At 48.0% G+C, this 26,484-nt stretch overlaps 1 protein-coding gene across 50 annotated transcripts in view; it reads right to left on the minus strand.

Annotated features, from left to right (window-relative positions):
* Positions 1 to 3,450: 3,450 nt before the first annotated feature.
* The window catches only part of EIF4G3 (eukaryotic translation initiation factor 4 gamma 3), a 77,502-nt gene continuing 54,468 nt past the window's right edge, over positions 3,451 to 26,484 (minus strand). For 38 of the 50 annotated variants that reach the window (XM_083750069.1, XM_083750068.1, XM_083750067.1 and 35 more), the window contains 24 exons: positions 24,386 to 24,474; positions 23,282 to 23,534; positions 21,621 to 21,754; positions 20,964 to 21,083; positions 20,296 to 20,406; positions 18,123 to 18,293; positions 17,058 to 17,255; positions 16,307 to 16,453; positions 15,924 to 16,160; positions 15,338 to 15,442; positions 14,861 to 14,993; positions 14,331 to 14,425; positions 13,806 to 13,899; positions 12,479 to 12,596; positions 11,932 to 12,155; positions 11,012 to 11,127; positions 10,607 to 10,779; positions 10,324 to 10,449; positions 8,684 to 8,765; positions 8,031 to 8,129; positions 7,626 to 7,772; positions 6,938 to 7,019; positions 5,699 to 5,845; positions 3,451 to 4,571 (listed from right to left, as the gene is read on the minus strand). In XM_083750069.1, coding sequence (XP_083606195.1) covers positions 4,390 to 4,571; positions 5,699 to 5,845; positions 6,938 to 7,019; positions 7,626 to 7,772; positions 8,031 to 8,129; positions 8,684 to 8,765; positions 10,324 to 10,449; positions 10,607 to 10,779; positions 11,012 to 11,127; positions 11,932 to 12,155; positions 12,479 to 12,596; positions 13,806 to 13,899; positions 14,331 to 14,425; positions 14,861 to 14,993; positions 15,338 to 15,442; positions 15,924 to 16,160; positions 16,307 to 16,453; positions 17,058 to 17,255; positions 18,123 to 18,293; positions 20,296 to 20,406; positions 20,964 to 21,083; positions 21,621 to 21,754; positions 23,282 to 23,534; positions 24,386 to 24,474 — 3,383 coding nt within the window. In that variant the 3' untranslated portion in view covers positions 3,451 to 4,389. The remainder of the gene's footprint in view (positions 4,572 to 5,698; positions 5,846 to 6,937; positions 7,020 to 7,625; positions 7,773 to 8,030; positions 8,130 to 8,683; positions 8,766 to 10,323; positions 10,450 to 10,606; positions 10,780 to 11,011; positions 11,128 to 11,931; positions 12,156 to 12,478; positions 12,597 to 13,805; positions 13,900 to 14,330; positions 14,426 to 14,860; positions 14,994 to 15,337; positions 15,443 to 15,923; positions 16,161 to 16,306; positions 16,454 to 17,057; positions 17,256 to 18,122; positions 18,294 to 20,295; positions 20,407 to 20,963; positions 21,084 to 21,620; positions 21,755 to 23,281; positions 23,535 to 24,385; positions 24,475 to 26,484) is intronic. The other 12 variants (XM_083750074.1, XM_083750073.1, XM_083750071.1 and 9 more) reach the window with 1 other exon arrangement.

Consider the following 26,484-nt stretch of genomic DNA (forward strand, 5'->3'; position numbering starts at 1 on the left):
GATTGGGGGGACTGCACCACCCCCATCATCCCTGACCTGTGAGCTTGCTGGGAGCTTGGAGTCTAGCAACATCACCTGTAAGGAAGAAGAAGAGTTTGGATTTGATACCCCGCCTTTCACTCCCTTTAAGGAGTCTCAAAGCGGCTAACAGTCTCCTCTCCCTTCCTCCCCCACAACAAACACTCTGTGAGGTGAGTGGGGCTGAGAGACTTCAGGGAAGTGTGACTGGCCCAAGGTCACCCAGCAGCTGCATGTGGAGGAGCGGAGACGCGAACCCGGTTCCCCAGATTACGAGTCCACCGCTCTTAACCACTACACCACCACTGGCTCTCAAGGACGCAGCTTTTACCTTCATGGTAACAGAAAGCTGGAGTTAGTGAAGAATGTTAGGCAGGGTGAGATTTTTTGGGTGTGTGCGCACATGCATAGAAGCCCATTGTTTATGACGGCTCTGTTGACATCAGTACTTTCCATAGAACCATTTTTAAAAAGGACTCGAACCTTCCTGACCCAAAGCTGCTCTTTCTTTCTCTTTCAATACATACAGAAGTCATGGTTGCTAAGCTAAACCAAAACCCAGAAATGCAGGCTTTAAAGCCAGTTGGTATTAATAACTTTGGGGCTGCAATTTTGCATGTTCTGCTCACTTCTCTATCAATACTCCCATTTCTTCAGACCTGCTTCCTTCAGCTGTAAAATTCTAAAAACCAAACCGTAGAGCCACAGGAGGCTGTGCCATTTTAACTGAAGCAAACTGTGCCACTTCTAAAACACCCAAACTGTTCAATAGCTCTAAGTGTTTGAATGTGGCTGTGGCTTAATTAAAATCCTTTCACAGCCACCGCCACCAGCAACTTCTATATTTTTTAGCTTCTTGCAATAAGGCGGCTGCCAGCCCCCAGGAGTTGAAAGGAGAAAATGATACAGAATGCTCACACACACACACACACACACACTGGACTTAGGTTGCCTGAAGGCAACAGTGTGAGAATCCCCAAGGAAGTGCTGTAGAAGACCTGTAGGTGCCAGCATAGTAAAATTAGCAAATGTCTGTGACACTCTTTGCAAGGCAGCTGCCTGGGTCAGCTTGTAGGCCCTGCTGAAAGCTTGTGCACCTGTACCCCCACTTTAAATTCCCTGACGCCACCCCAGGGCTTTGCAAGTCTTGGCCTGGAAATCTAACTTCTTTGGGCTTACTGCTTATGAGGGAGCAGAACCCCCTTCTCAAAATACACACTGTAGTTCCAAGTAAAAGCGTATTCATTTCTGACTGTAGGTCTTGTGCTTCTGTGGAATGGGTTAAGAACTAGGGCACACTGCTTCAGGTGTATGGTCAGAGACTGCTGGCAAAATGGGATGTTTGCCCACGATATCCAACCAGTGTTAATTATTTTCCAGATCCACAGATAGGAAATGAACGCCATACAGCATGCAGAAATAAAAAAGCAAGGGTAACATATACAGAGTAATGTTGGGCTCGAGTGCACCATCTCTTCCAAAAAGGAAAGAAAGAAGGAATATGTATCTTGGTTCTACTTGCATACAAAGGAAAAATTCACACCCTGCAACTAACAACATGACATAATTCTGTAGTCTCAAAATGTAGTGCAAAATGACATCTACCCTTCCAACATGGCACAAACAGTGTAGATAGTCTGCTACACCTGTTTCCATTACCTCTGTGGTAGAAAAGTAAAAATAAAACCCCCACATACAAAAAAAACAAAGCCGCCCTCCAATCATGACTACTAACACTTTTGAGATTATATGATGGTTGCAAAGTTCTAAGCCTAGGACTCTCCAGCTAATTTATTTTAGTCAGACTTTGAACTTAAACCTTTTGTTGCTGTTGCAAGCTTTCAACTGGCTGTTATTGCAGTTGCTGATAGAGCTTCATAAAGGGACATTTCAACCCAAGTAATCTTGAGTGAGGAAGTGACCAAGTTCCACGCAGCTTGCTTTACCATAGTGAATGGAGAGAAATAACCTTATTCCAGGCGTTTTTGTTACTGGAGTCACCTCTGGACTACGACAACTAGGCACTCCCTTGAATACTTAACAGGTTGAACAATTCCCTTTCAAAGGAAGCAAGTGTGGACCCACTTACTTATCTCCACTAACTTTGCTGTAAGACAAGGTTGTCAACCTTACTGGAATAAATAACATGCTAGCGGGACTGGCACCTGCTTGCTCAGAGAAAACCAGGCCTTCATTTCTAACAATGCCATGAAGAGTAACAGGGACCCTGCAAAGCTCCCAGTGAAAAAGACAAAACTCTCAACTCCTTTTCTGTTACTACTAGTTTCAGCAGCAAACAATTTGAATCACACCCATTTTCCATACAGAAGATGTAACAACGCTTCTTTATGCCACTGCTGCAGTAAAATTTTCATCTTATGGAAAGGTGAGCGGCTTTGACCCAGTCACTCCTGGCTGAAGAAGGCAGGGTCAGGAGCAGAGCTCAGTGTTCCTGCATCATCAAAAAATAAAAAATAAAAAACTGAGGGGAAAATACCATACATAGATTCTCAGTAGCCAACCCAAGGAAGAAGGCACCCCCTCGGCCTGACTTGCCTTGAAGCATGATCCGAGTAAAGCCTGCTCCTGCAGAAGCCTCCCCAGCAACACTTAAAACAGTTTTCAGTTTCTGGTGATCACATGTAAACACAGCAACCCCGTAACAAATGAAGTAAAACAAGGGTTATTTTGCATTTTCTTTTGGAATGACAAGGTGAGGCCATCCTAGACTTCCACAAATTGCAAAAAGCAGCCTGAGGGGGGGGGGGGGCTCATTTAAGAGCAGATGAGCCATCACAGGGAGAGCCAGCAGCTGGTTATCTCAGGCGGCCAACAGAGATCCAACTTTTTCAGATGGAGAAGGTGCCTTAGAGAACAAATGGAACAAGCTTCGCGGAGGTGTATTGGGATGTGCTGACATAGCACCTCCCTCCCAAAAAAACCCTACAACTGGATAAAATGGGCCAAGCAGAAATTCTGACACCGCAAACCATTAACCACATTATGTACACTCCTTTCACCTCAAAGGGAGGGAAAGCAACACACTCCCTTAAGGGTAGGCGGGAAGTGTAAGAGATTTAATAAGCACCTTATTGGAGGATACTGCTCACAAGGAAGCTGCAGCCGTACTGACCCTTTCTGCACGCTGTAAATCACCTGCAGCAGGGTGCAAAGGTTGGTGAAGATACTTTGGCATGCCGCACAGAAAATCCATCCGTAACAAAAGCTTTCCCAAAGAGTGACCCACCTCCTCTTTATTTACTCCTTTAACTTCCTCCCTCCCTGCTTGCCCAATAGATTTGGGCAAACAAGCCACGGGGGCAGTTCAGGTCAGGAATGTTTATGCCCCCCCTCCGAGGGAGGCAGCATGCCATGGCTTGAGGGGGCGAGGCACCTTCAAAGCTGCCATCAAAAGAAGCCACTTTCTTGTGCTTTTAAACTTGCAAGGTTTGTCTTTATTTTGTTCTTTATATTTTGAAAGTGAAAAGAAATAGTATCGAGTCAATTTCTTTCTTTTTTTAAATATTTGTTCTATGTATTTACAAGCCTTAAAGTTGCTCTAAAGGTTCTGAAAGTATCACTAGTACTTTTTGCTGCTTCTTTTTTCTTCTTCCTCCAGGATAGCACTGTTTTGCTTTGAGCAAGTTATTTTTCCAAGCAGTCTGGTCCACAGCCGTTTTCTCAAACGCGGTTTTCCTTCAGCTCCAAGGTTATGCTTTGTTGCTTTTGATTTTTTTAAATTGTGGAAAGCAAGCTGAGAGGCAGGCGGAAAAAAATTGATGATTTTTTTTCTCTTTTTTAAAAAAAGTTCATCTCCCTCATCCTAGTTCATTCCCAAACCCCTTTAGAATTTAATACACAGATACCGTGCTTTGAAACAAAACTGAGGTGGCTCTGAAAAGGGAGGGAAATTTATTTATCTGTTTTTTTTTTGTCTATTATACAATTTGCTACAGAAACTGCAAATTTAAAAATTACACTGACATTTGCAGTTCTTAAAATAATAAATTAAAGTTCTCACTTTTTGTCTAAAGAGATTTCTTTTTAAAGTAGGAGTCCTTGTTTAAAAAGGAAAAATAAAAGATTAAAACAGAAAATATTTTTCTATAAATAGATGTATTTTGGTTTAGTGCTCCTGCCCTCAGGTTTGAAGTGGACTTGAATTTTCAAGTACTTTTTGTCCTCCATGATCGCCTTTGCGTTTATATCGGTTTTTTTGTCTCCTCTCCCACTCGTGCACATGTGGGGGAAGGGGGGGCTCTGCGCGAGAATTGGCCTTGCTGCACTGTGATTGGCGAAGACGTGAAACTTTTTTTAAAAAAATACTTAAATTGTTTTTTTGAGTTTTTTTTTTTTTTTTGTAATTCAGTTTCAATTATCCTCCGACTCCTCTTCGGCTTCTCGTAGCCACGTGAAGAATGCTGTGACCGATTTTAATGCTACGCCTTTCCCATTCTGTTCCGCGGGGTCTTTGCTGCTTTCCCACTTGTAGAAGGCATCCTCTGATATCACCTCCTCATCATACAGGCAATCAAAAAACATCCGTAACAAATCTGCGGAGGAAGGAAAGGAAGAGGTGAACACTCCCCCCTGGACAGCAGCCAAAGCAGACACGACTGGCTAGCAAGCTCAGTTCAAAATGTGAATTGCAGTGTGCTGAGCCTTCAACCCAACCCTCCAGTTATATATTATAAATTTACTCCGTCTGACCCCTTTTAGTCCTTCCTCAATCAGGGAGCCAATGAAACACAAATATCGTTGCTCTTCAGACCTCAGAGGGCTCTCTTGGAGGCAGCGGCGTAGCGTGGGTTGTCAGCACCCGGGGGAAGGCAAGTAATTTGCGCCCCCTAACCTGCCGCTGCTGCCAGCTTCTTCTTGCTGCTGCCTGGTCTGGTCTGGTGTGGTTCTCTCCCGTGCTCAGCGCTGCACTGGGCGGCCGCTGCACTGTCCCTCCCCCAGATAGTCCCTCGCTCTCTCTACGCACCGCACGCCTGGCACCCACCCCCTCCACAGTGGGCGGCGACCCGGCGGCTCGGATCGGATTCGCACAGCCAGCACTGCAGTGAGAGTGAGTGAGTGAGCCAGGTAGGGGCAGAGAGCTGCAAGTGCGAGCGTGCCCCCCCCAGATGTTGCGCCCGGTGCGGCCGGCCCCCCTGCACCCCCCACGCTACGCCACTGCTTGGAAGCCTCTCCCAGGTGAGAGGCCTTTCTAGGGCTCCACAGTGGGTAGGTTTTTGTTCAGATGGCGTGGGCTAATCCTGCATCAGGGCAGGTTTAGAATCCAGGCTCCCAACACTGCAAAAAGCTTTCAGATAGATAGATAAATAATATATGGCTGATATAAAACTGAGGGGAAATTGCTATATACTTGACATTCCCTCCATTTCTCCGGATGACAAGGGTAATAGGACTGGAAACAGAGAAACTGGAAACAGAGTGCTGCCTTTTTTGGTTGCTGACTGGGAGCCACATTCAAACTCAGGAGGATTTTCTGTGGCCCTTATTCATCCCGAACAAAAGCAAAATGATGCACCCCAAGAAAATCTAGTATAAATTGGCTTTGGGGTACCAGCAAACGGCCCTACAGCCAGGGGCAGCACATCATGCTCCATCCTATTTTACACAAGCCCAATTCAAGGGACCAAGGCCCAAAGACCACCCTGAGCCTGAGTACACTTACTCGGAGGTTGATCAAGTTTTACTATTGATGCTTGTAGTGCGTAAAGTGCTTGTAGTTCCTTCTCTGTGTCCGCGTCTAGGTACTTAAGTAAGATCGGCACTCTCTGCTTGATAACAGCAGTGTCCACTCGCAAGCTAGAACTGTCCACTAGAAAAGAAAAGAGATTCAATGTCAGCATTCGGTTAAAAGCTGGCCAGGAAGGAGGAAGGCAGGCAACTCTTATCTATTCTCTGTCTTCACAGACAAATCTCAATTCAAGGCAAAAGGGATAGCAGCAGCAGCAATTAAACATTCTTCAACGTCTGGACTGCTTATGCAATTGGAAAGGTTTATTTCACCAGCTCATCTTCCAAAAATTAGAAGCTTTGAAAGAAAGAGGCTGTGTCACTTCATCCCACCTCCTGCAATTTTAGGTACCAAAAATATAAAAGATGGAATACATCACTACCTGTATCTGGGATCTAAAAATATTTAGGCTTGACTCTCACTGGGTGGTACCCCTTCACACTACAGGAGTCGGGTTCACATTGTGGAATGCTCTTCCATATCCCTCCCTCCAATATCTCTGCACACAGAAAGCTAGCATGTCAGGACAGAAACCTGACACACTTGTTTTCTATATGCAGGGACTCATTAACTGGTGTGTTAATGTTCTCCTCTCCCCTCACAGTTTTACTGCACTTCTGAAGCGGCCACAAGTATGGACTTTAGCCAACTAAATCCCCGTTCAGCTACACTACAAAAGCACAAAAAGGTTTAATGCACAGAAACTGGAAGGCAAAAAGGCAACACTCTCACTGGCACCCCTGCCCCAAATCCATGGGGGCCACTGCTGGCTAGAATTCAAAGATCTCCTTACACACACCCTCAAAATGAAGAACTGCCATTGGAACAGTTATCACTTGATGTTTTCTAATGGAACAACTCAGGATATAAAACAACTGGTGGAAACGGTAATAAGGTAGGTGATTTCTCTTCTTCCAACCATAGTATGCTTCCAAATGATATGGATTGGATTCACAGAAAAAACGGATCTGGAGAATCCCAGAAATCCCTGGGATGGAAGACACATTAACATGACCCGTTCTTGTCGCTCATTATCTGTGTCTCATCAGTGGGACATTTCATGCAGAGCGCATGCTTAAAAAGGGACTGTGGCAAAGAATTCAAATTCCATGCAAAACAGAGGAAAGATATTGATGGCTTCATGTCTAAAACTTCTGGATGAACATTACTCACCTATAATAGCGGCTTTACAAACTGCTGTCATTAAAGCTCTAAGGAATGTAGGTGAACTCATCTGGCTCTCGTCTAGATTAGCCTGAAATCAAGAGTATTTGCAGAAGTCAAAAAAGCCCACGGGTTGCATCACAGCACCTCGTCTGAAGAACTCGCTGATGAAGGAATCTTATAAGCTCACTCATTAAAGTGCTTCCTACCAGATCAGCTCACCCCAAAGTGCTCCTGGGAGCAGGAAAATGGCTTATATTCTCTCCCCCAATTCTGCCTTCTACGGTGTTATTTATTCAGCAGGAAAAACAGTCTGTTGCTGGAGAGTCACATAAAAAAGGCATTCTAGGATGGAACTCAGTGCTACAGATCAAAACCCTCTGGCATCTGTAAAAGCAATAATTTCTCTCTAGCCCTACAATGCAGCCCTCTAGGCGAGCAAAATTGTGTTCTGGTGACAAGAAGCAATCCCCAGGGGCGAAACCAGGCTCTGCTGAAAGTGAGGGTCAGGAAAGCAGTGTGGAGACAGGTGAGGGCTGTGGTGAAATGCTCCCCACCCCGTGATTCTGTAAGAACCAAGAGCCCACTCCTGAGAGCTGCTCTTTCCAAGAGCCCAGGCTCCAGGAATTGTAACAGATGGGTTCAAATAACTCTTAACTTATTAGTGTACGGGCATAGATGGACTTGGGCTTTGTACCTCTACCCAATCAAAGATCTGCTCATCATTCGCCTTGTCCTCGATAATGAGTTTCTCCAGCTGTTTGTTCAACTCTTCAGCAGAGAGCTCCTTCTTTGAAAGTGCTTCTGAGGAACTGGAACTGTCAGTCTCTGTGAAGTCCAACTTCTGCAGTGTTACAAGAGAAGAGAGAATGGCTTTAGTTTGGCGTGACATGCAGGGTCCCCCGCCCACGCCAGTGAACACCCTGAAGTGGGGCTTAACCATCTATTCTTCCAAAGGGTTAAAGACCTTTTGCAGTGGAGGCTGGTCCCACCTCAAGGGTCAGAAGGGACAACATAGCATCTAGTCAAACCTCCTCCCCCTATCAGAAGTGAACAGAGTGACCAAAAGGTCAGAGTGACCCTGCTCTAGCTCCCAACTCACCTGCTCCATGAGAAAGGTGTGGACATCCTCCTCTTCAGGTAAGAAGTCTTTCCAACTGAGGCCAGCCTCCCTCCATAAGGCTGCCACTTTCTTATGGCTCTAGAACACAGAAGGAATTTGAAAAATCAAAGAGAGAAGAGCAGGGAGACCCAAAACAGCCACAGTGTTCAAAGCAACCTCCAACCCCACCATAACAGTTCCTTTTCGGGGGTGAGGGGGAAACCTGGGTGAGTGCAAAGTATCACATTCAATATCCCGACTTTAGGATGTTCTGTTCCAACAGGAGGGTTCAATCCAATGCTGCTGTGGGGTCAACGGGATTCAGCAATCAGTGGGGCCAAGAAAGTGCCACCCTTTCTGGGGTAGAGGCCTGCTCAGGTTGGGTCAGCAACTGGGAACATCTCTGAATTCGAAGCATCTTCAGAATGAGGCTGTCCTTTGTGATTCCTGCTCCTGATCAACTAAAGGCAGCTTCAAAGCCTTTTCAGGCAAAATGTGAATGCAACTCACTGACTTGGGAGTCTTGGGCAGGCTTCTTGACATTTTTCATTACATTACGGATTCCCTTTGCACACACACACACACGCGCACACGCACACACACACACACACACACACACACACCCAGATCTGCAAGTGGCCTGGAACACTTACCATTTGTTTGCATAGAAGGTGCAATATTTCGGAAAGCAAGATGCCGGCTCTTCCCACAGGGAGCAAGGGTTTGCTAAATTCTCTGCAATAGGAGAGAGCAAGAGAGCAGCGTAAGCTTTGCCACCTGACAGGCAACTAGAACATAGTGAAAGGTCACCATGAAGGGGGGTGAGGGCTCTGGCCTTCACTAAGTTCTACTTCAATCTTTGACCACAGAAGCAACTCTGTTCTGGAACTGGAGGGAGACCACAGCAGACAAGTTTAGACAGGCAGGATATTTGGGGAGTTGCCGCCCTCTGCTGGTTCAGCCCTTAAGGCCTGCTGGGAAACCCTATTTAGCTTGCCAGACTGTTTCTGGTAAACTGCACCCACCTGCCATCATATGAGACATCAGGTGTGGGACTAGGGCTAGTGTGGCTTAAAATGAGCTCTTAAGCATTTCTTTGCTGGAGGTAAGGCATGTCTCCACTGTCCAACAGCTGAAGCACATCTTACTCCAGACTCATGATGGGTTTACATTGAAATCTCTGTGAAAGCCCCCGTTTTAGTTGAGGTCTGTGCAAATCCCTTCGTGATCTGGGAGTGTGCCTTCAAAAAGAAACATTGCCTGACGTCATTTTAACTGGAGGGCCCTGTAAAGGTAAAGGTACCCCTGCCCGTACGGGCCAGTCTTGACAGACTCTGGGGTTGTGCGCCCATCTCACTTAAGAGGCCCGGGGCCAGCGCTGTCCGGAGACACTTCCGGGTCACGTGGCCAGCGTGACATCGCTGCTCTGGCGAGCCAGAGCCGCACACGGAAACGCCGTTTACCTTCCCGCTAGAAAGCGGTCCCTATTTATCTACTTGCACCCGGAGGTGCTTTCGAACTGCTAGGTTGGCAGACGCTGGGACCGGGCAGCGGGAGCGCACCCCGCCGCAGGGATTCGAACCGCCGACCTTTCGATCGGCAAGTCCTAGGCGCTGAGGCTTTAACCCACAGCGCCACCTGCGTCCCGGAGGGCCCTGTACACGCGTCTAATTAGGCCCATGAGGGGTCTGGCAGATTTAAATCTGACTTAACCGGGGTGTGGAAATTCACTGCCCCAAGGCAATAACAATACAGTTTGTAGCAAGCAACAGGTCTCGCATAGGTCACTGCGGTTGACTGTGGCTAGCTTGTCCTTATCTATGCAAGTCAAAAGTCAAAATGTTTTATTCGGCTTTACGCCCATCATGAAACACACACAACAACAACAACAACAAAAAATCAAATAAAACAGTGGACTCGTACAAACCACAAATAATATAACACAATTCACAACTCACAAGGGCAGATATTAGCCATTCATAAGAAAAGATTAAGATTAAGATTAAAAATTTTAGGCACTACATCAATATCTGATGTCATTATAGAAAATTCTTATAACTATCAATAATCAGCTAACATTCCATTCCGTCTCTTGTACGAGAAGACGGCTGTTAGGAATTTAGCAACCTGTAGGGTAATATAAGGATCCACATCTTGAAAAACCCAGGCAAGCTGAGGGTCTACTGGTTTGTCAGCCATAGGCTGGATTATGGAGTTTTATCTATGCAAGGAGTTCCAAGGGCAGCCGGCGCAAGCATCACCCCACGGCTAACAGAGAAAGAGTGCAGCTTACGTCAGAAGTTCTCTCATAGAGATTCCTCCTTCTTTCAACATAGGCGTCACTAACTCAGCCAGGTATAACCATATGTGGGGTATATCGATGGCCATGTCGTCTGCCGTCTCCAAGGTGTCCGCAAACCTAAGGAGGGAAGCAGAGTTGCTCAAGGCACATTCCGTCTGGGAGGCAGCTGGTCACTCTCTGCATCCAGCCCAAATGTAACTGTTTGTAGTGAGCACCCATGAAAGAAAGAAAAAATACCCAGAGATCTTGCTTCCTTCCCTGGCAGACTACCAACCCCTTGAAAAAGTCCTGCTTGCTGAGCTTCTCCGACTGCACCAGCTGATACAGCAACTGGCCCATGTGGTCTCTGGTGATCTGACTCCGCTCCAGGGTTGACTCCACGCCCACCTGCACAAACACAGGCAGCACTCCCGGTATGCTCAGCTCCTCCACGCACTGCATCGCTTCCTGTCCAGACAATACAAAAGGAGGTTTCTCTGTAGTCCGTGGGCTAAGAGACTTTCCTTGTGTAAAGCTCCTCAGCTGACCTTAATAAAGGTCCTTCTTGCTCTCTGCACTGATATTGTAAGATCAGCGGCCACAAAGCCAGACCTCGGAAAGGGTGGCTTTTAAACGCTTAAGTCCTCCGCCCCAAGAGAAAACGCCAATGCACGTCACGATGGGCCACAGCTCTCCTTACCTTATAATCGTTTATGTGCAAGAACTCGTCAATGATCGATTTGCACTTTCTCTCTATTTCCTCTTCTGACAATGCAGGTTTTTCTTGGGCTGGGGATGTGGAAATTTCAGGCTTGGCTGTTAAGACAGTTGAATGGGTAAGGGGAGAGGGAGAGAAAGAGGCAGGAAATGTAGAAGGCTTACTTCAATGCAATGCCAGAGAGGCATTTTTCCCATGCACAATGCCATTGTCATTATAGACAAGTCCTTAGGCTGTGTCCTGCCATTCTTCGTAAGTCCTACATGCAGCTACACACTCTAGGATTTTTGGTGTAATTCATCCCAGAGAGAGATCTGCACAGAATACCTCACTTTAGATCACCACCATTTTGACTCAGAAGGGGCAACAAATGAACGTAGATGAAATAATGCTATGAGCTCAAGAGGGAATGGACATAAATTAAAGGTAAAGGTAAAGGTACCCCTGCCCGTATGGGCCAGTCTTGACAGACTCTAGGGTTGTGCGCTCATCTCACTCTAGAGGCCAGGAGCCAGCGCTGTCCGCAGACACTTCCGGGTCACGTGGCCAGCATGACAAGCTGCATCTGGCGAGCCAGAGCCGCACACGGAAACGCCGTTTACCTTCCCGCTAGTAAGCGGTCCCTATTTATCTACTTGCACCCGAGGGTGCTTTCGAACTGCTAGGTTGGCAGGCGCTGGGACCGAGCAACGGGAGCGCACCCCGCCGCGGGGATTCGAACCGCGGACCATGCGGTCAGCAAGTCCTAGGCGCTGAGGTTTTACCCACAGCGCCACCCGCATCCCTGCAGGACATAAATTAGCACCAACCAAATAAGTCACAAAATGTTTCTGCTCATCCAGCAGGAAGGACAGCCCAGAGTTCAGAAGCCCCAACTTGGAGGAGGAAGAGGAAAAGCTCACCAGTTTCCTTGGCCTTGCTCCTCTCTGCCTCTGTGCTGTTCCAGTCGCTCTCCAGCCCCCCTGTCAGCTGCTTCACAGTCTCCAGCATCTCCCGCCGCTGTTCTTCCTGAGCCTGGTTGTCCAAGAGCTGCTCCTTGCTGCTGCTGACCCGCAAGAAGGTGTTGGGTCGTGAGGCTGGAGAGGGGAGCAGCTTGTCGTTCTTCTCCCTGCCTGTGCTCCCCCGACTGTGGGAGCAAAGACATTTCTCAGGAAAATTCCTTACTCACTCATTGCTTGAAAAAAAATTAACCCCCAACTCGGCTATGTGCCAATTAGCTTTCAAGTGACTTTCAAGTGATAGTAAACACAGACATCAAGCACCAAAAGCAGAAGAGTTTTATCAGAAAGGCAATTAAATCTCTGCTTTTTTCACACATTTCATTACGCGGACAGAAGTCAGCTTAATCACATAGAACACTTCATTCAAGGCAATTACTACTACTACTACTGCTACTACTACTACTAAATGAAGTGGGAGAGAAGCACCCATGGGTGGCCTGAGACTTACCTAGTTAAGGCCCTGCGAGAGTCCAACTCTGCGGATGTGGCTGAGGCAGACACAGATGATGCGGGAGGCTGCAGTGCAGAGAATCGGTTCAAACTAGTGGCACTTGGTCGTAAGGAATCTGCAAGAGGATGTTGGGGAGAGTAACAGCTGCCTCAAGGGCTCCAGGAAACCCATCAGCCAGAGGCCCAGAAGCTCTTAAACCTAGCACAAGTTTAACTGTGTCAAGTGGATGCCTTGATGATCTCTCTCAAGCTTTAGGGCAGAGGGTTTTTGCAGAGAGATGGGTCACCTACAGATACAAGAAACCCTTTAAAGCCTTAACTGGCTTGGGTGTCTCCTAAGGACCAATTCCTTCCCTAGAAACCAAGCCTTATGAGGAACAGTTGAGGAAGTTGGGTATGTTTAGCCTGGAAGAGATTGAGAGGAGATAGCTACCTTTAAATATCTGAAGGGCAGTCAAATGGAAGTTGGATTCAGCTTGTTTTCTGCTGGATCCGAAGGACAGGACCCAAACCAATGGATTCCAAATGACAAGAAAGGAGATTCTGACTAAACACCAGGAAAAACCTCTGACAGTTAAAGCTGTTCGACAGTGGAACAGACTCCCTTGGCAGGTTCTGGACTCTCCTTCAGTAGAGGTTTTTAAACAGAGGTTGGATGGCCATCTGTAATGGATGCTAGGATAATTTGCTCTGATTTCTTGTTCCAGGCATTGATACTGAGTGAAACTCAGCAATCATCCAATCAGGGCAGAGTCTTTGCAGTAGAGACGTCAGCACTGTGGTGTGGACTCCCCAAAGATATTTGCCAAGCTCCTACACTGAGCTCTTTCCGGAGCCAAGCAAAAACCGGCTCTTTCAGGAGACTCTCTAGCTAACTTAATCATGCTATTCTTAGCTCTTCATCGGTTTCCGACTGTAGTACTATAGTGTGTTGTCTACAGACTGCTGCAGCACTACAGTTGGAAACGGATCAAGTGCTGGTTTGATCCACCAATTCAGTTACTTTGGTGAAACATTTGAACGTTTAAGAAAAAGAAGAAGTAGAACATGGGAGTTATATCAGGCTAAGTCCTTCCCAAAGTAAATCCACTGAATTTAATGAACCTAAGATAGTTGTAGCCATTTAACTTTAGTGGGTGTACCAAGAGAAGGGCTAGCATGAATATGGAGTTTGCACGGCCCATTCAGAATAGGAAGCAAGCCAAGACTGGAAATTCCAAAAAAGGAGAAATGACAAGGAGATGTATTTGACGAGGAACAGTAACTGTCAGCACTTTTCAGGGGGCACAGAGCAAAATGCAGGGTGGGGGGGCCTCCACACTCACCAATCTCACTGGCCTTGGCTCCCCCACTGCTGCCTTTTCCCCAGCTGCCCAACTGGGCTTTAGGCACAAGCTGGATCTTCTCATCTATTGTGGGCTGAAAGACACACAGACAGGAGCACAAATCAGAGAGAGCTTGCTGGAGATTGGAACCGCCCCACCCAATCCTGTTTCACAGAAGGAAACAAATTCTTCCACCCTCCGGCTCACTGCCACCCTCTCTCCCACTTCCCAGTTCAAAATGCCTAGATGCACAGATGGACAAACTGCTTCCTTGGAGGGCAGGGCAGCAAGAAAAACCAAGATTCCCCAACCAGGCACTCTCCAGGCATTCTGAACTACAGTTCCCACTGGCACCAGCTACTGTAGGTGTGTGAAGCTAGAGCCTGTGGGAATTGCAAAACGTCTGGGAGGGCACCACTTTCAGGAAGGCTGATGTTGAGGACTGGGAATGTGGGAGATGACCAACCAAAGGAGAGTTGGTCTCTCAGGATTCCTCTCAGAAAGAGATTCTTCCTCCATACAAACCTTGGTGATTTTAAGGAACTTGGTGGGGTCCAGCACACGGGTATTTTTCGCCCCCTGCACAGTGTTCCAGCCACCCTCCTCTACCCTCTGAACACCTGCAAACAAAACAAACAAACAGGTTACTTTTTATAATCCCTGATATGGTAGCTAAAGTGGTCTGGGATGAGTTGAATGTGTAAAGTGAAGCTTGAGAGCCTATGGGAATAAGGCTGCTATGTTTCCTCTGTCGCATCTAGCTGAAGAGTGCATTTCAATTTGCATTTGTGTGGTAGGTTTTTTAAAAAAATATTTGTGCAGTTTCACCATTTGCCTATTCTGTGCAATGGTCCATGCACACACTAGTAGAACAAATGGTTGGAGGTTGCTCCCCAATATGCTTAACAATATATATTGAGGCATATGGGCAGAAAGAGATATTCAACCTGGACAGGGCACTCTATAATCTAGACACCGGAGGCAATTCTCATGACACGGACCCTTGTTCCTCTCTCCTCCTGGTCAAGCATCAGATGGGAACTCTGGGAACTTACCAGGCCTCCTCTTCTCTTTGGTCATTAGTTGCTGGACTTTCCGCTGCTCCTCCTGTTCTTCAATTTTTGCTTCTTTATGGATCTGCTCTATCGTCTTGGGGCCTTGATCTGCCCTCCGTGAGACCCAGTTACACTGTGGAAGACAGGAAAGCAAAGATGCATGAGGCCTTCTTTCTCCCCTGCACACTGTGGGGTAGTTGTGGTTGATGCAGACAGAGGAAGTGGGATATTCTACTGTGGGGAAAACTGCTCGCAAAAGCGTGACACAAGTCGACTGTAAAACCACAGCTATCCCATGACAGCAGCCCATGATGCAGGAGACAGCAGCTCCACTGCCCATCATCAAAAGATGGTCTCTGGCAGCCCTTTAAAGAACCAAGAACTACCCTCTCAAGGTAAGACTAAGAGCCAGGTGAGAGCAGTACCCCTTTTCTCTTGTGGACAATTACTCATCTGCTTCCCTTGCTGCACACGTACCTGCCTGAGGTCTATGACATCTTGAAGCATGAATCGTATTCTGGAAGAGGTTTTCCTCTCTTTGACTATCTTTTCCATTTGATTGAAATACTGGTCCATTCGAGGCTAGAGGAAACACAGATGCTCTCACCATATTTCATAGGAACATGAAAAACTGCCTTACAGCGGGGGATGGGGAAGGGGATCCTTTCCAGCCTCTCCTGGGAAACCATTCAGGGCCTGGAGCAATGAGGGTGACTCTTACCTTTGGACAGGGGCTAATCCCAGCCAGGCAAAAGTAAAGAGGTTTCTACGTAGAAATACATAAAAGTCACCCACCCGCCCCTGCACTTTCCAAGTGGCCTCTCGTTCCATCCACTCCTGGCGGGTATGAAGAAGGGCCAGTAAGGGGTATGGATCTAGCTTTTCTGAACACTTTTCAGAACCAAAGAAGATGGATTTGGGTGTTCACTCTTCCCTGATGACACAAGGGGCAAAGCAACCCTACTGCCCCATCTTCTAGGGGAAAGCACGAGCGCCATTTAGCAGCCCACAGAAAAGGCTACAGCCACCAAGGGTCTCAGTGTGGGTGCCAGGTTCTTCTAACCTTGGCTTTCTCAAAGTCCAAGTCTTTGCCAATGGTAGTCAAGAGGCGGCAGAGGCACTCAAGGGACTCCTCGTCGTGGTTCTTCAGCAGCTTCACCACACAGTCGTGCATGATGGCCTCTGTCAGCATCTTCAGCTTGAAGAGCTCCCCAATGAACTTTATGTTGCCAATGGAGCGCCGCCGGGCCTTGTCCTTGGCTTCTTCCAGTTCATCGTGGAGCCGCGTCCTCTCCTCTGGCTGAGAAGGAAGGGGTGGTGAGAAAGGGCTGCCTGCCACACCACAAGCCCATGGCCTCGCTTCCCAGGCCAGCAACACCGCAGGACTCCCATGTCTTGGCCTCCCTGCTCCTGGGAGCGCACAGAGGGTGCTCTGCAGACACTCACCGTTGTGGCAGCTTCCAGCTCCTTCTGCTTCTTCTCAAAGACATCGTCATCAGCTTTGTCCTTTTCAAATTCTTTCTGGCAACGATTCAAGAGTAGCTTCCGGAAGTTGACAAAGCTCCCGGGCTTATCCGCCATGGGCACCTTCAGCTGTGTGCAGCACATGTCAAAAGGGCCAAGGAGGAGGAAGGTGAGCACAACACAGGCAAAACAGGGCACTCTCATCACTTGCTGCATTCCTAACCAGCATTTTATCATTTTATTTATAAAAATATTTACGGGCCATTATTCATAAAAACATATTAGAGCAAACAGGCTGGTTCACAGCATTCATATTGAAAACAACATATATACATATATATACATAATATATATAATACATATATATACATACATAATATATATAAACTTTTAACATCAAAGGTGAACTATTATGGAAAGGTGCTATTATTAATTGCCTGCATGAGCCTGGTTCAGATAAACATCTTCAGGACAACCTCCCCATAAACCCCTTTTCGTTCTGGTGTCTAAAAGGCAGCAGATGACAGACCAGTGCAATTCAGCCCAGTATTGTCTACCCTGAATGGCAGAGTATCTCCTGAGACTCAGGCCAATAAGGTCCTTTTCAAATCATCCTTTTAACAGCAGATGGCAGGGATCAAATCTGGGCTATCCTGCATGTTAAGCAGGAGCTCTGCCATGCCCCTGCTCCCACTGGGTATTTTCCTCTTCCAACTTCCCACACCACACTTACCGTGACGAGACACCTGCACATGTTTGCATAGGCCACAGAGAAGCTGGGTTCATCAATGGCTTTCTCGAACACAAGGTCGATGACGCCTTTCAACCTCTCTTCGGTGTCCACAGTTAGATCAGTCACTTGCTTCATCAGTTGATTGAACATCTGCGGTGTCAACTTATTCAAGATGCTTCGGACCTTGCGGAATAGCTCCTGAAGGGAAAATGCAGGTGTTAAGGTGCAAAACTCAAATGAGGCAAAAGGCCTAGGAGAGCAACGGCCCAAGACAGCTGCTTTCAGTACCCAGGCAGGTATGCTTCATTGCGTCGTATGCCCAAACCATGCCAGGTCAGCTTGAACAGCTCCACCCATGTTCACAGCAACTCCAGGAGGAAAGGGGAAGACAGGCAGACAGGGAAGTTCAGACACAGCCAGGTTGAAACAACCAGACTCCAGAGCAGCAAAAGCTTTGTACAGTGGCAGCTCAGAACGCAAATATATTCCACACAGGAAGTCTGTCCTCTGTGGGATCCCCCTTCTTTCCCCCTCCCAAGGAAAGGCAGAAACAGTCAAGTAGATAACATAGAGAAAATACACCTGCCAGAGAGGTAGTAGGTTGTCTGGTATCCTCACTTGTCCTTTTAAGCCAGGAAGGTCCAACTTTTCATATCAAGTGGGCCGCAATTGTATTTCAACAAGGCACCCATGTGTTGTGGGGTGGGGAGGGGGAGGAGCGAGGCCAAAATTTGTGCTGTCTTCCCATAGCCGGGTAAGTGAGTCCCTCCCACCCCCTTCCAAAGCAGGAAAGCACTAACCAGGCTTTGGGAAGAAGGTGGCAGAACTCTAGGACCCTGTTAGAGCACCCCCAGCCCAGCCCATCACTTGCTCAGCTTGGAAAGGCAGCACGAGGGCTGGGGAGGTGGGGGTGTCAAATGTTGCCATATGCGGCCTTTGGGCTGCACGTTGGACCACCCTGTTCTTAGCCATGCAAATCACACTACAGCTAAGGGTGGGTGTTAAAGTGGGGAGTAGGGCCAGCCCCTTGGCAGCCCAGCCAGGAGGATCATGTTCTTGCCTCACCTGGGTTTTGATGCTCTCAGAGTCTTCTGCTTGCGTCTCACGCTTCAGACTCGGCTTCCAGGCATTCTCAGCTTTCTTCAGGTGTACATCCTCTTTAACACAAACCGTGATGATCTTCCTGGGCTCCCGCCTCTGGCCTGGCTGAGATCTCCGCTGTCCAACGTTTAACAGCTAAGAGAAAAACCAGTCCCTTGAATGTTAAGTCCCTTTTAACACAAAGAGGCTCAAACAACACATACAGTACGTCCAGCATCAAAGCAACCCTGTTCTGCCAACACTAGCATCTACTTGGGAATTTATGCAGGTGAATATAGGAATGTAGCAAACTGCCTTATACAAAGTCCATCTTCAGGGTTTCAGACAGGGAAATTTTCTCAGTTCTACCTGAGGACTGAAGGATGGAGTTACAGACCTTTCCCACAGAGAGAATATGAACCAAGACGGAATGCTGCCGGCAAGCAGTCCCTGCCACACAAAAAGCAGCCCCTCCTTTGCTACCTGAGGCTGAGCCTTCCTGACCATGTTTCACTGTGGCTGTGATAAACAACCCCAAGTTTTCAGGACACTGCACCTTCTGAGGTACAAGAGAACCAAACGTTTAAGAAGGGCAAGGTAGGAGGAGGAAGAAAGAGAAAGAGTGGGGTTTTGGGGGGGAGGTTTTAAAGGTGCTGGAGAACACACTTCCCCCTGCTGTCTGGCAAGTGAGCACAACAGCCCCAATCCTGCAACATGAGGTCCATATCCAAGCAAATAATCAGGACTTTGCCTGAGAGGCACACCAGAGTACACAGGCCAGTGTGATCCAGACGCAGCTCCAACCGGCCCACGGTGCTGCTGAGGAGACAGTGCCAACAACAAGCCTGACTGGTGGGACAGAGCAGCAAACCACTAGCTCGCTCCTCCTGAGGTTTCACCATTCACACATGTTCTGCACCAATTAAGGCTAGCACGCAGGCACCAGCACCACACCAACTCCTTCGAGAATCCAGCCCTTGACATCCAAAATGCAGCCAGGAGCTTCTCTGTGTGCTTAAATTCTACACCAGCAGCTTGAGCTGTAGCACCTGCTACTGTAGCTCCCTTTCTACAATTTTGGGGGGAAGCAGTGATCATTATGGGATACCCTAACAGGCAGCAGGATACCTTGATTTTGGCACTTCAACAAGTGTTTCATGGACATCCCCCAGGAGGAGTCTCTGCTCAACACAGAGCGAAGTAAAATCATTTCCCAGTCTGGACAGGAATAAGCAGCAAAGGAGCTGTACTAAGATCACAAACTTGTGAAGTTCATGATGCCGGCCACATCAGGTCTGATGCAGACACAAGATCTTCGCTTCTGCCCCCCTGCCCCTCCATACCTCTCACTCCCAACCACCGCTCCCAACCTCTCATTCCCAAACACCACCCAAGAATGTTTAATATTTTGCAGTCAGACGTAAGGGTTGCCATTTCATGGTAGCCCTCAGCCAGCACTCACCTATCAGCACCACAATCAACAATAATTCAATCCTCTATCTCCGGCACCTTCTGTAGCATAATGGCCCTTGTATTCTTTTCTAGCGTTAGAAAACCGAGCCACTGAGTTAGATTGAGGCCTTCCTCCTGGTGCATCTGGGGTAGCTTTTACAGCACAGCAGCTGGCTATTTTTCTTAAGCTATTTGTACCTATTTCTACTTCACCTCACCCAAGTCGTTTTTGAAAAGAAGGTGCATTTTTTAAACTTGTTACCCGATTAACTGTGCCACCAGGTACCAAGGTTAGTGAAAAGCTGTTACTTTCCAAAATGCAGAAGGGGGGGAAAGCTGCCATTCAGCAAGGCTGAGATGGAGCATCCACGAGCTGCTAAATGCTCCAAGCCAAAAGAAAAACGAAGACAGGCCAAGCAGGACTTACCTGGTCTCCCCCTCTACACAGGACTGCGAAGAGCAGCCCTAGGGCAGATCCAGCTCAGGCCAAAGTCCCAGTATGCCCTCTGCTGGTGCTGTCCCACCCACCACTGAAGAGACGGCAGCCTAGAGAAGAGTACAAGGCAAGGCTGGTGCCATTTCCATTACAGGCTTGTGCTCTGTGGGGTTGTTTGCTAGCTCCTCTGAAGACAGGAGGGCAGAGGAGAAGGCTTTGCAAAAAGACGCTCATAGTGAGGGAGGAAACTTAGGGGGCAGGATGGCTTACCCCTATGGTCAGGTTCCTCAGCTGTGGGTGAGATGAGACCAACAAAGGGCATGCTGGGGGCCCACACCGAGCAAGGGGCTGGAGTCCAGGTGGGGGCTGCACTTTGCAGGCCTGTAAAAAGAAAGAAAGGGGTGGGGGAGAGGAAGGTATTATCCACAGGCTGACACAGAAAGACCTGGCACGCCCAAGTAGGCGTCTGTTACAGCAGATGGGCATCACAACTTCAGAAGGTAGGTCTTTAGCTTAAATTTAACTCTCCCCCCCCCCCATTTTTTGTTATTTCCCATTAAAAACCCATTAGCTGGATGGCTGTTCCGCAAGCCAAGAAGCAGGTGCCACTTGCAAAGAACTTTTTTCACCTGACTCCCCATAATTATTTTAAGAAGATTTCTCCTCCTTTTTTTGTTCCCCCCCCCCAGCCCCGTATTGTCCCTGCTTGCCCCCCCTCCCCATTTCCAGGCCCCCACTATCCAGAAACCAAAGAGTTCAAGAAGCAGAACCTCAGCAGAATACTAAGCTGGTGGCGGAGGGAGGAGGAAGGAAAGAGGGAAAATGGAAGACTGAGAAAACATGACTGCAGAAGAGCCCCCAAACTGGGAGCTGCTCCAGATTCTGGAGGGAAAAGGGAAAAGGTCATTTCTAACTGTGGATGTAACTCTGACACTTACAGGTGTGCCCCGCCCTCCAGGGATTTGTCTTCCGAAATCAGCAAATGCTGGTGTGAAATCTGGACCCCGTGCCAATATCCGAGGATCCAAAGTTCGAAGAGGCAGTTTTGGCTGATTGATCTGTATTGGTAGAAAAATGTAAAGTTATGGGTAGCCATGCAGCAACCGTCTGCACAGACAGCAGCATTTGGTAGATACTCCCAAGTAGCCTCAAGAGCTACAGTTGAAAACAAAATGCACAGCCAATGACTCATCCTGCCCATCAAGATCCACTTCCCTTATAACTTTACCTCTGAGGGGGGTGCCTGCTAAAGCTGAGCAAACTGAGGCATGGCAGTTCAAGGCCATCTAACTACCCCACCACCAGGAAGCAAAGCTTCTTCATGTCTGTTGACAGAGAGGCAGCTCAGGGGAAGGGAACTGGGGGTTTTCTGCTTCCTGAGGCTAGAAGAATGTTTTGGGGAAGATGCATACATATCATCTAGTTTTAAACCCAGTCCAGTGGCAGCATCTCCTCTTGTGCCTTATTAAATCGGACCAGGTCTTCAAAATGTTGCAAAATCCAAGTTCTCAGTTTAAAACACTAGGCATGCCTTACTCTCGACCTTCAGCCGCCACCACAAACTCACTTCCTCTGCCTACACACTAGCCCCATACCTTGTCAAGGACCACATCGCTGATGGGCGGCAGCCCCTCCGGCTTCTGGATGCAGGCAGGCATGAACTGGAAGTCTAAGAGGAACTCCCGGTCGTACTGCTTCTTCCCTTCGGAGTCCTGAGGCTTCCACTGCTCTGTAATGACACCACCAGCCTCAGGATGGGGCAATTCATTGCGCCATGTTTCCCCACCAAGGCCCCCTTGCTCCAATTACAATTGTGGACATGGGGGTCTTTCTCCTTTGCCTCACCCTGTCCCCATTTTGTGGGGAAGTCACGAAATGGTCGAGGGAATGACTGCATGGCTCCATGGAAAAAGAATGTTGCACTCTGATTGTGGAGGTCTGGCTTTGCATCCATTTGGTCACATGGGGCCTTGCTTGAGCCCTTTCTTGACTGAGGGACACCCCCCCACCCCGCATCTCTTTGCACAGAAGGAAAAAAAGAAGGGCTTGATGCTGAAGGGGAAGAAGCAGGAGCAGGACAGCACCGCGACAGCCGTCCACAGGTTTTGTAGCTTTGTTCTAAAGAACCCTTGGGAAGCACAGTACAAGCAGCAGCAGAGCATACAGCAGAGGGACAGTTGCAGAGGGACAGTTGTGCACTCTGCTCTGTGCAGATGCACCTGGAGGCTCAGGGAGCATAGGTTGCCCAAAGAGCTACAGGTGGTCACTTTTATCACACAGAGGGGCAATGCAGCAGAGATTTGTAGAGAAGACGGTAGTCTAGGCCCAGCAGATATTCTATAAAGAATTTATATGTTTCAGTCTTTCAAAGGGTCATTTTCAGGAATTAACCACCAATGAAGTGCTCTTTAAAGGGAGGCAAACATCTGGAGCCACAAGTTTGACATCCTGGAAACGAGAGCTCTGGCACCACATGAAAAATTAAAAGGCCTGGAAGGGAGTCGGGAGGCGTAAGTGCAGTGACGGCTGCCAGCTAGGGCCCTGGAGGTGCCAGCGTGGGCTCCACCACGTGCCCTGCTGAATCCACACCGATTCAGAGTCAGAATCTCAGGGAACCAAGCAGCAAAGGCAGGTTTCCAGGCCGGAAAAGCATTGACATGGAGTGATGCCTTCTTCTCCAGAAGCCACCTCACAAGGGGCTCACTCCACCTGCAGCCAGCTTCTTCTTTCAAAATACTGGCAAGTCATAGCCAACTGTCCATTTCCGGCTCATGTGTACAAGAAATAAGGCATGCCTGCCAACTGCATGAAGCAGCCCTTAAACTCCGGAGGTGGCCTGGAGATTTGAGTCAAAGAATCACCCTCTTAGTCCAGAAGCTGCATCTTACACCACACCAAGCCCTCTCCTAGGAAGGCTCCCTCTCTCTCTCTCTCCCTGCCAGCTTGCTCAACATTTTCCTGGTTACACAGGAACAAAGCAAGCTGCCTTACTCTGTTGATCTAGCTCAGTATCATCTACACTGGCAGCAGTTCTCCTTGCCCTGGAGATGCTGCCGAGGGCTGAAGCTGGGGCCTTCTGCATGCAAAGCAAGTAACTAGGGCCCCTTTGCCATTGCTTTCTCTTACCCCTTTGCTAAGAGAAATGCTGTTTTCCCCAAAGAGGCAGAGGAGTAACAGCCCATGCCACGGAAAGGCAACACTGCTGAGGATGCCCCAACTTCTAGGGTAAGATTTGCAGAGGGTGACTGGGACTTACCTGGCTTATACTGGCAGGCTGGGGTTTCACTGGGACTCTCTGCGCAGCCTGAATTCCCCTCACCTCCTTCCCCCTCGGAGACGTTCTCAGCACCGTTGCGAATGGGCTCCCCTTCCTGCTCACCATTCTCCTCCGCAGCTTTCGCTACCTTAAGGTCAGAGTGGGAGTCCCTCCTAGGGCAAGTCTTCTGGCTCATTGCCTCTTGTTCAGATTCAAGTATCCTGTCACCTCCAGGTTCCACTTCTGCTTTAGGCTGAAACAACAAGCAAGCCCCAAATCAGCGCCCTACTCTCTGCCAAGCACTCAATAGACAAAGCTCCACTGCCTCTAATCTAAGGACTGGAAGTCGCATGTGGCCCTCCAGACTCCTCTCACTGGTCCTTGGGACTCTTCCAAGGAAATGCCCCTTTCCTTAGCTCTGCTGCTGCACACCTGGTTGGAGCCGTGAGAATACTTCTCACTTGCCTAGATAGAGTGGCGTGTAGAATCCTGCATGACTGTACAAAGGGTGGGAGTTGCATCTGCTGCCCTGCCTTCTTTTTTATGCCCCTGGCCCTGCCCTCCACTGGCCCCTGGAAGGCTGCCCATGGGGGAGAAAGGCTCTCAGTCTGAAAAAGGGAAATTCTGGCCAAACAGAGATTATGGATTTTTTTAAAAAAAAAACAACAACAACAGGCATTCTCCAGTGTCTATCATTTTGGAATAGTTTCCAAAGTACTGACACTGCTCTGTTGCTGTAAAGCGTCCAGAACAGCCCAAATGATTTTTTAAAAAGGATTTTGTTTTTCAATTGACACCCCCCCACACCAAATCAACACTTCCCCATCAGAACTGATTAAAAGCTCCACTAGCAAACAATACTGCAGCCTCTGCCAACCTGGTTAATGGGAGTCTGGAGAGGAGTCTGATGAAGGTGGTAGCACTCTTAACATTTTCCTCAACTTATGCCTCTCTACAAGGGCAGTCACTCAAAATCAGAAGCTAGGCAAACTTCTGGGGCTCCCTGGCTTAGTAGGTTCACATCTAGGGCCAGAGAATCCCTTGAAACTTGGCAGCACGATGGCTCCTGAGCACCCCACCTCTCCGCCCTCCTGCCCGCCTTACCTCGGGTTCGGCCTCCACCCCCTCCTCGGCGGCCTGGCTCCGCTCTTTTGGTTTGTTCCACATCTTTGGTGCAGTTGCAGCTGTTTGGGCTACAAGATAAAGTTGGACAGGTTATTTGTCAAATCTGGAGCCTGCTTGGAACAGAACAGCCTTGAGCACGGGCTCCCTTTTTCCAGTAAGCTTAAAACTATGGGAAGGGGAGAAACTTGCCTCAGCCTCACAGAAACAACCTGAAGACAAGGGGAAAGGGGTCACATTGACAGCTGACATTAGGAAAACAATTCAAGAGATTCTAGAGGTGCAAATGAACCAAGAGGTGACACTTCTGCCCCTCACTGAAGTTCCTCTGACTTCCTGACAATTTACGGAAGCGTGGCCCTGGCCCTGGCCCTGTTGCCTCTTCCTTGGTCCAAGGCAAGACACAGCAATAGGCAGCTGTGGGGTGCAGTGGGGGACACAAAGCTGCCTATGTAAGTCCTCTTGTATGACTCTTGGCTGAGATTTTGTAAATGAAACACAGAGCAACTGATTTTTGCAGTGTAATTTTAAATGCCCCTTGAAAAGATGATTCATTGTGCTTCCAACCTGGAAGATCAGATTCCCCCATCCCAATTATCTCTTTCTCTCATGCACACCCACACCAAGTCAAAACACAACCACAGTGCAGTTCTACACCTCCAACACCAGAGGGCAAACACCAACAGGGCCTATATAGCAGTGTTTTTCAACCACTGTTCCACGGCACACTAGTGTGCCTCGAGATGTTGCCTGGTGTGCCGTGGGAAAAATTAAAAAAATTAAAAAATGAAGTATTCTATAATTTTTCATATTTCTGTTTACTTACTATTTCATAATAAAGTAATTATAAAATTCTTTGTGTTTATTTGATTCCTATTCAAGAGAATTACTTTATATATAGTCAATAAAGGCACAGAGTTAAATTTTTTAACATTTTCTAATGGTGGTGTGCCTCGTGATTTTTTTCATGAAACAAGTGTGCCTTTGCCCCAAAATGTTTGAAAAACACTGCTATATAGAGAGGTGGCTTTGGAGAACCATGAGTGCAGATTCTTCTTTGCTTAATATTGTTTCTGTTGGCAACAAGAGCAGAAATAGGTCTGAGCACCTTAAAATGTGCCAAAGGGTTAGCAGCTTGTTAACAGCATCAGCTTGGAAGAGATGGTGGACCCAGAGAGCTCTGACAAAGCACGAGGGGACAAAGAGCCTGGCCAGCTTTGACCCAAGGAAAAGAACTTAACCCTCAGTCCTGCTGTTCTCCCCCAGCGATTGCTATTTAGTGAGGATGGGGATTCTCAGAAGCCAGGTCTAACGACTGAAATGCATGGGGGTTCCTGGTCTACTCGCAGAAAACCACAGAGATTTTTGGTGGCCTGTTCTACCCACTGGTATTCAGAAGCAAGTGGCCTCTGAGCTGCAAGGAAGCACATAGCCACTGTGTCCTATTGGTGGTCTTATCCTTCTAGGAATGAGTGCAGCATTTCAGCTGGTGAAATCAGTCAGGCCCATCTCGGTAGAAAAAAAAAAACTATCTGCAAAGAGCTCACCACCTACTACCTCTGGAGGCTGGTGCAAAATGTGCTCCCCATACCCTTCCCTGCTGCAGCCACAATGGGCTCAAACTCACTTCCCCCAGTTCAGAAAATGGTCAGGACGTCCTACAGAAACTAGTTACTGGTGGACACACAAATGACCTGCATAACTGTGCAACAGGCAACTTTTCACCTACTCCTCAAAACAAGCCACAAAGCAAAAGTTACACCCCCCCCGGTGCATTAAATTGTAATAGGGTTAATTACCCTAAACCTCCCTCCTTCCTTCTAATTGCAATATTTAAGCTTGAAAGAAACAGAGGATGGCGGAAAGGAGCCTCCTTGTGCGGCGGCTTCTTTGCACGCCCGTAAATAAAGGCAATGAGGACTGATAAAGCAACACAGGATGCTTCTGAGCTGCACCTGACAGACCAACCCAAGATATTCTGGACTTTAGCAATTCAGAGCCAGCCTAAGTAGAAGTCATTAGAACCGCAGAACAGCCATTCATATGCCTGGAGTCACGGTTATTAAAACATTCCCAGATGC

The sequence above is a fragment of the Podarcis gaigeae genome, assembly GCF_964106915.1.
Source record: "Podarcis gaigeae genome assembly, chromosome: 8".
Classification (NCBI taxonomy): Eukaryota; Metazoa; Chordata; class Lepidosauria; order Squamata; family Lacertidae; genus Podarcis; species Podarcis gaigeae.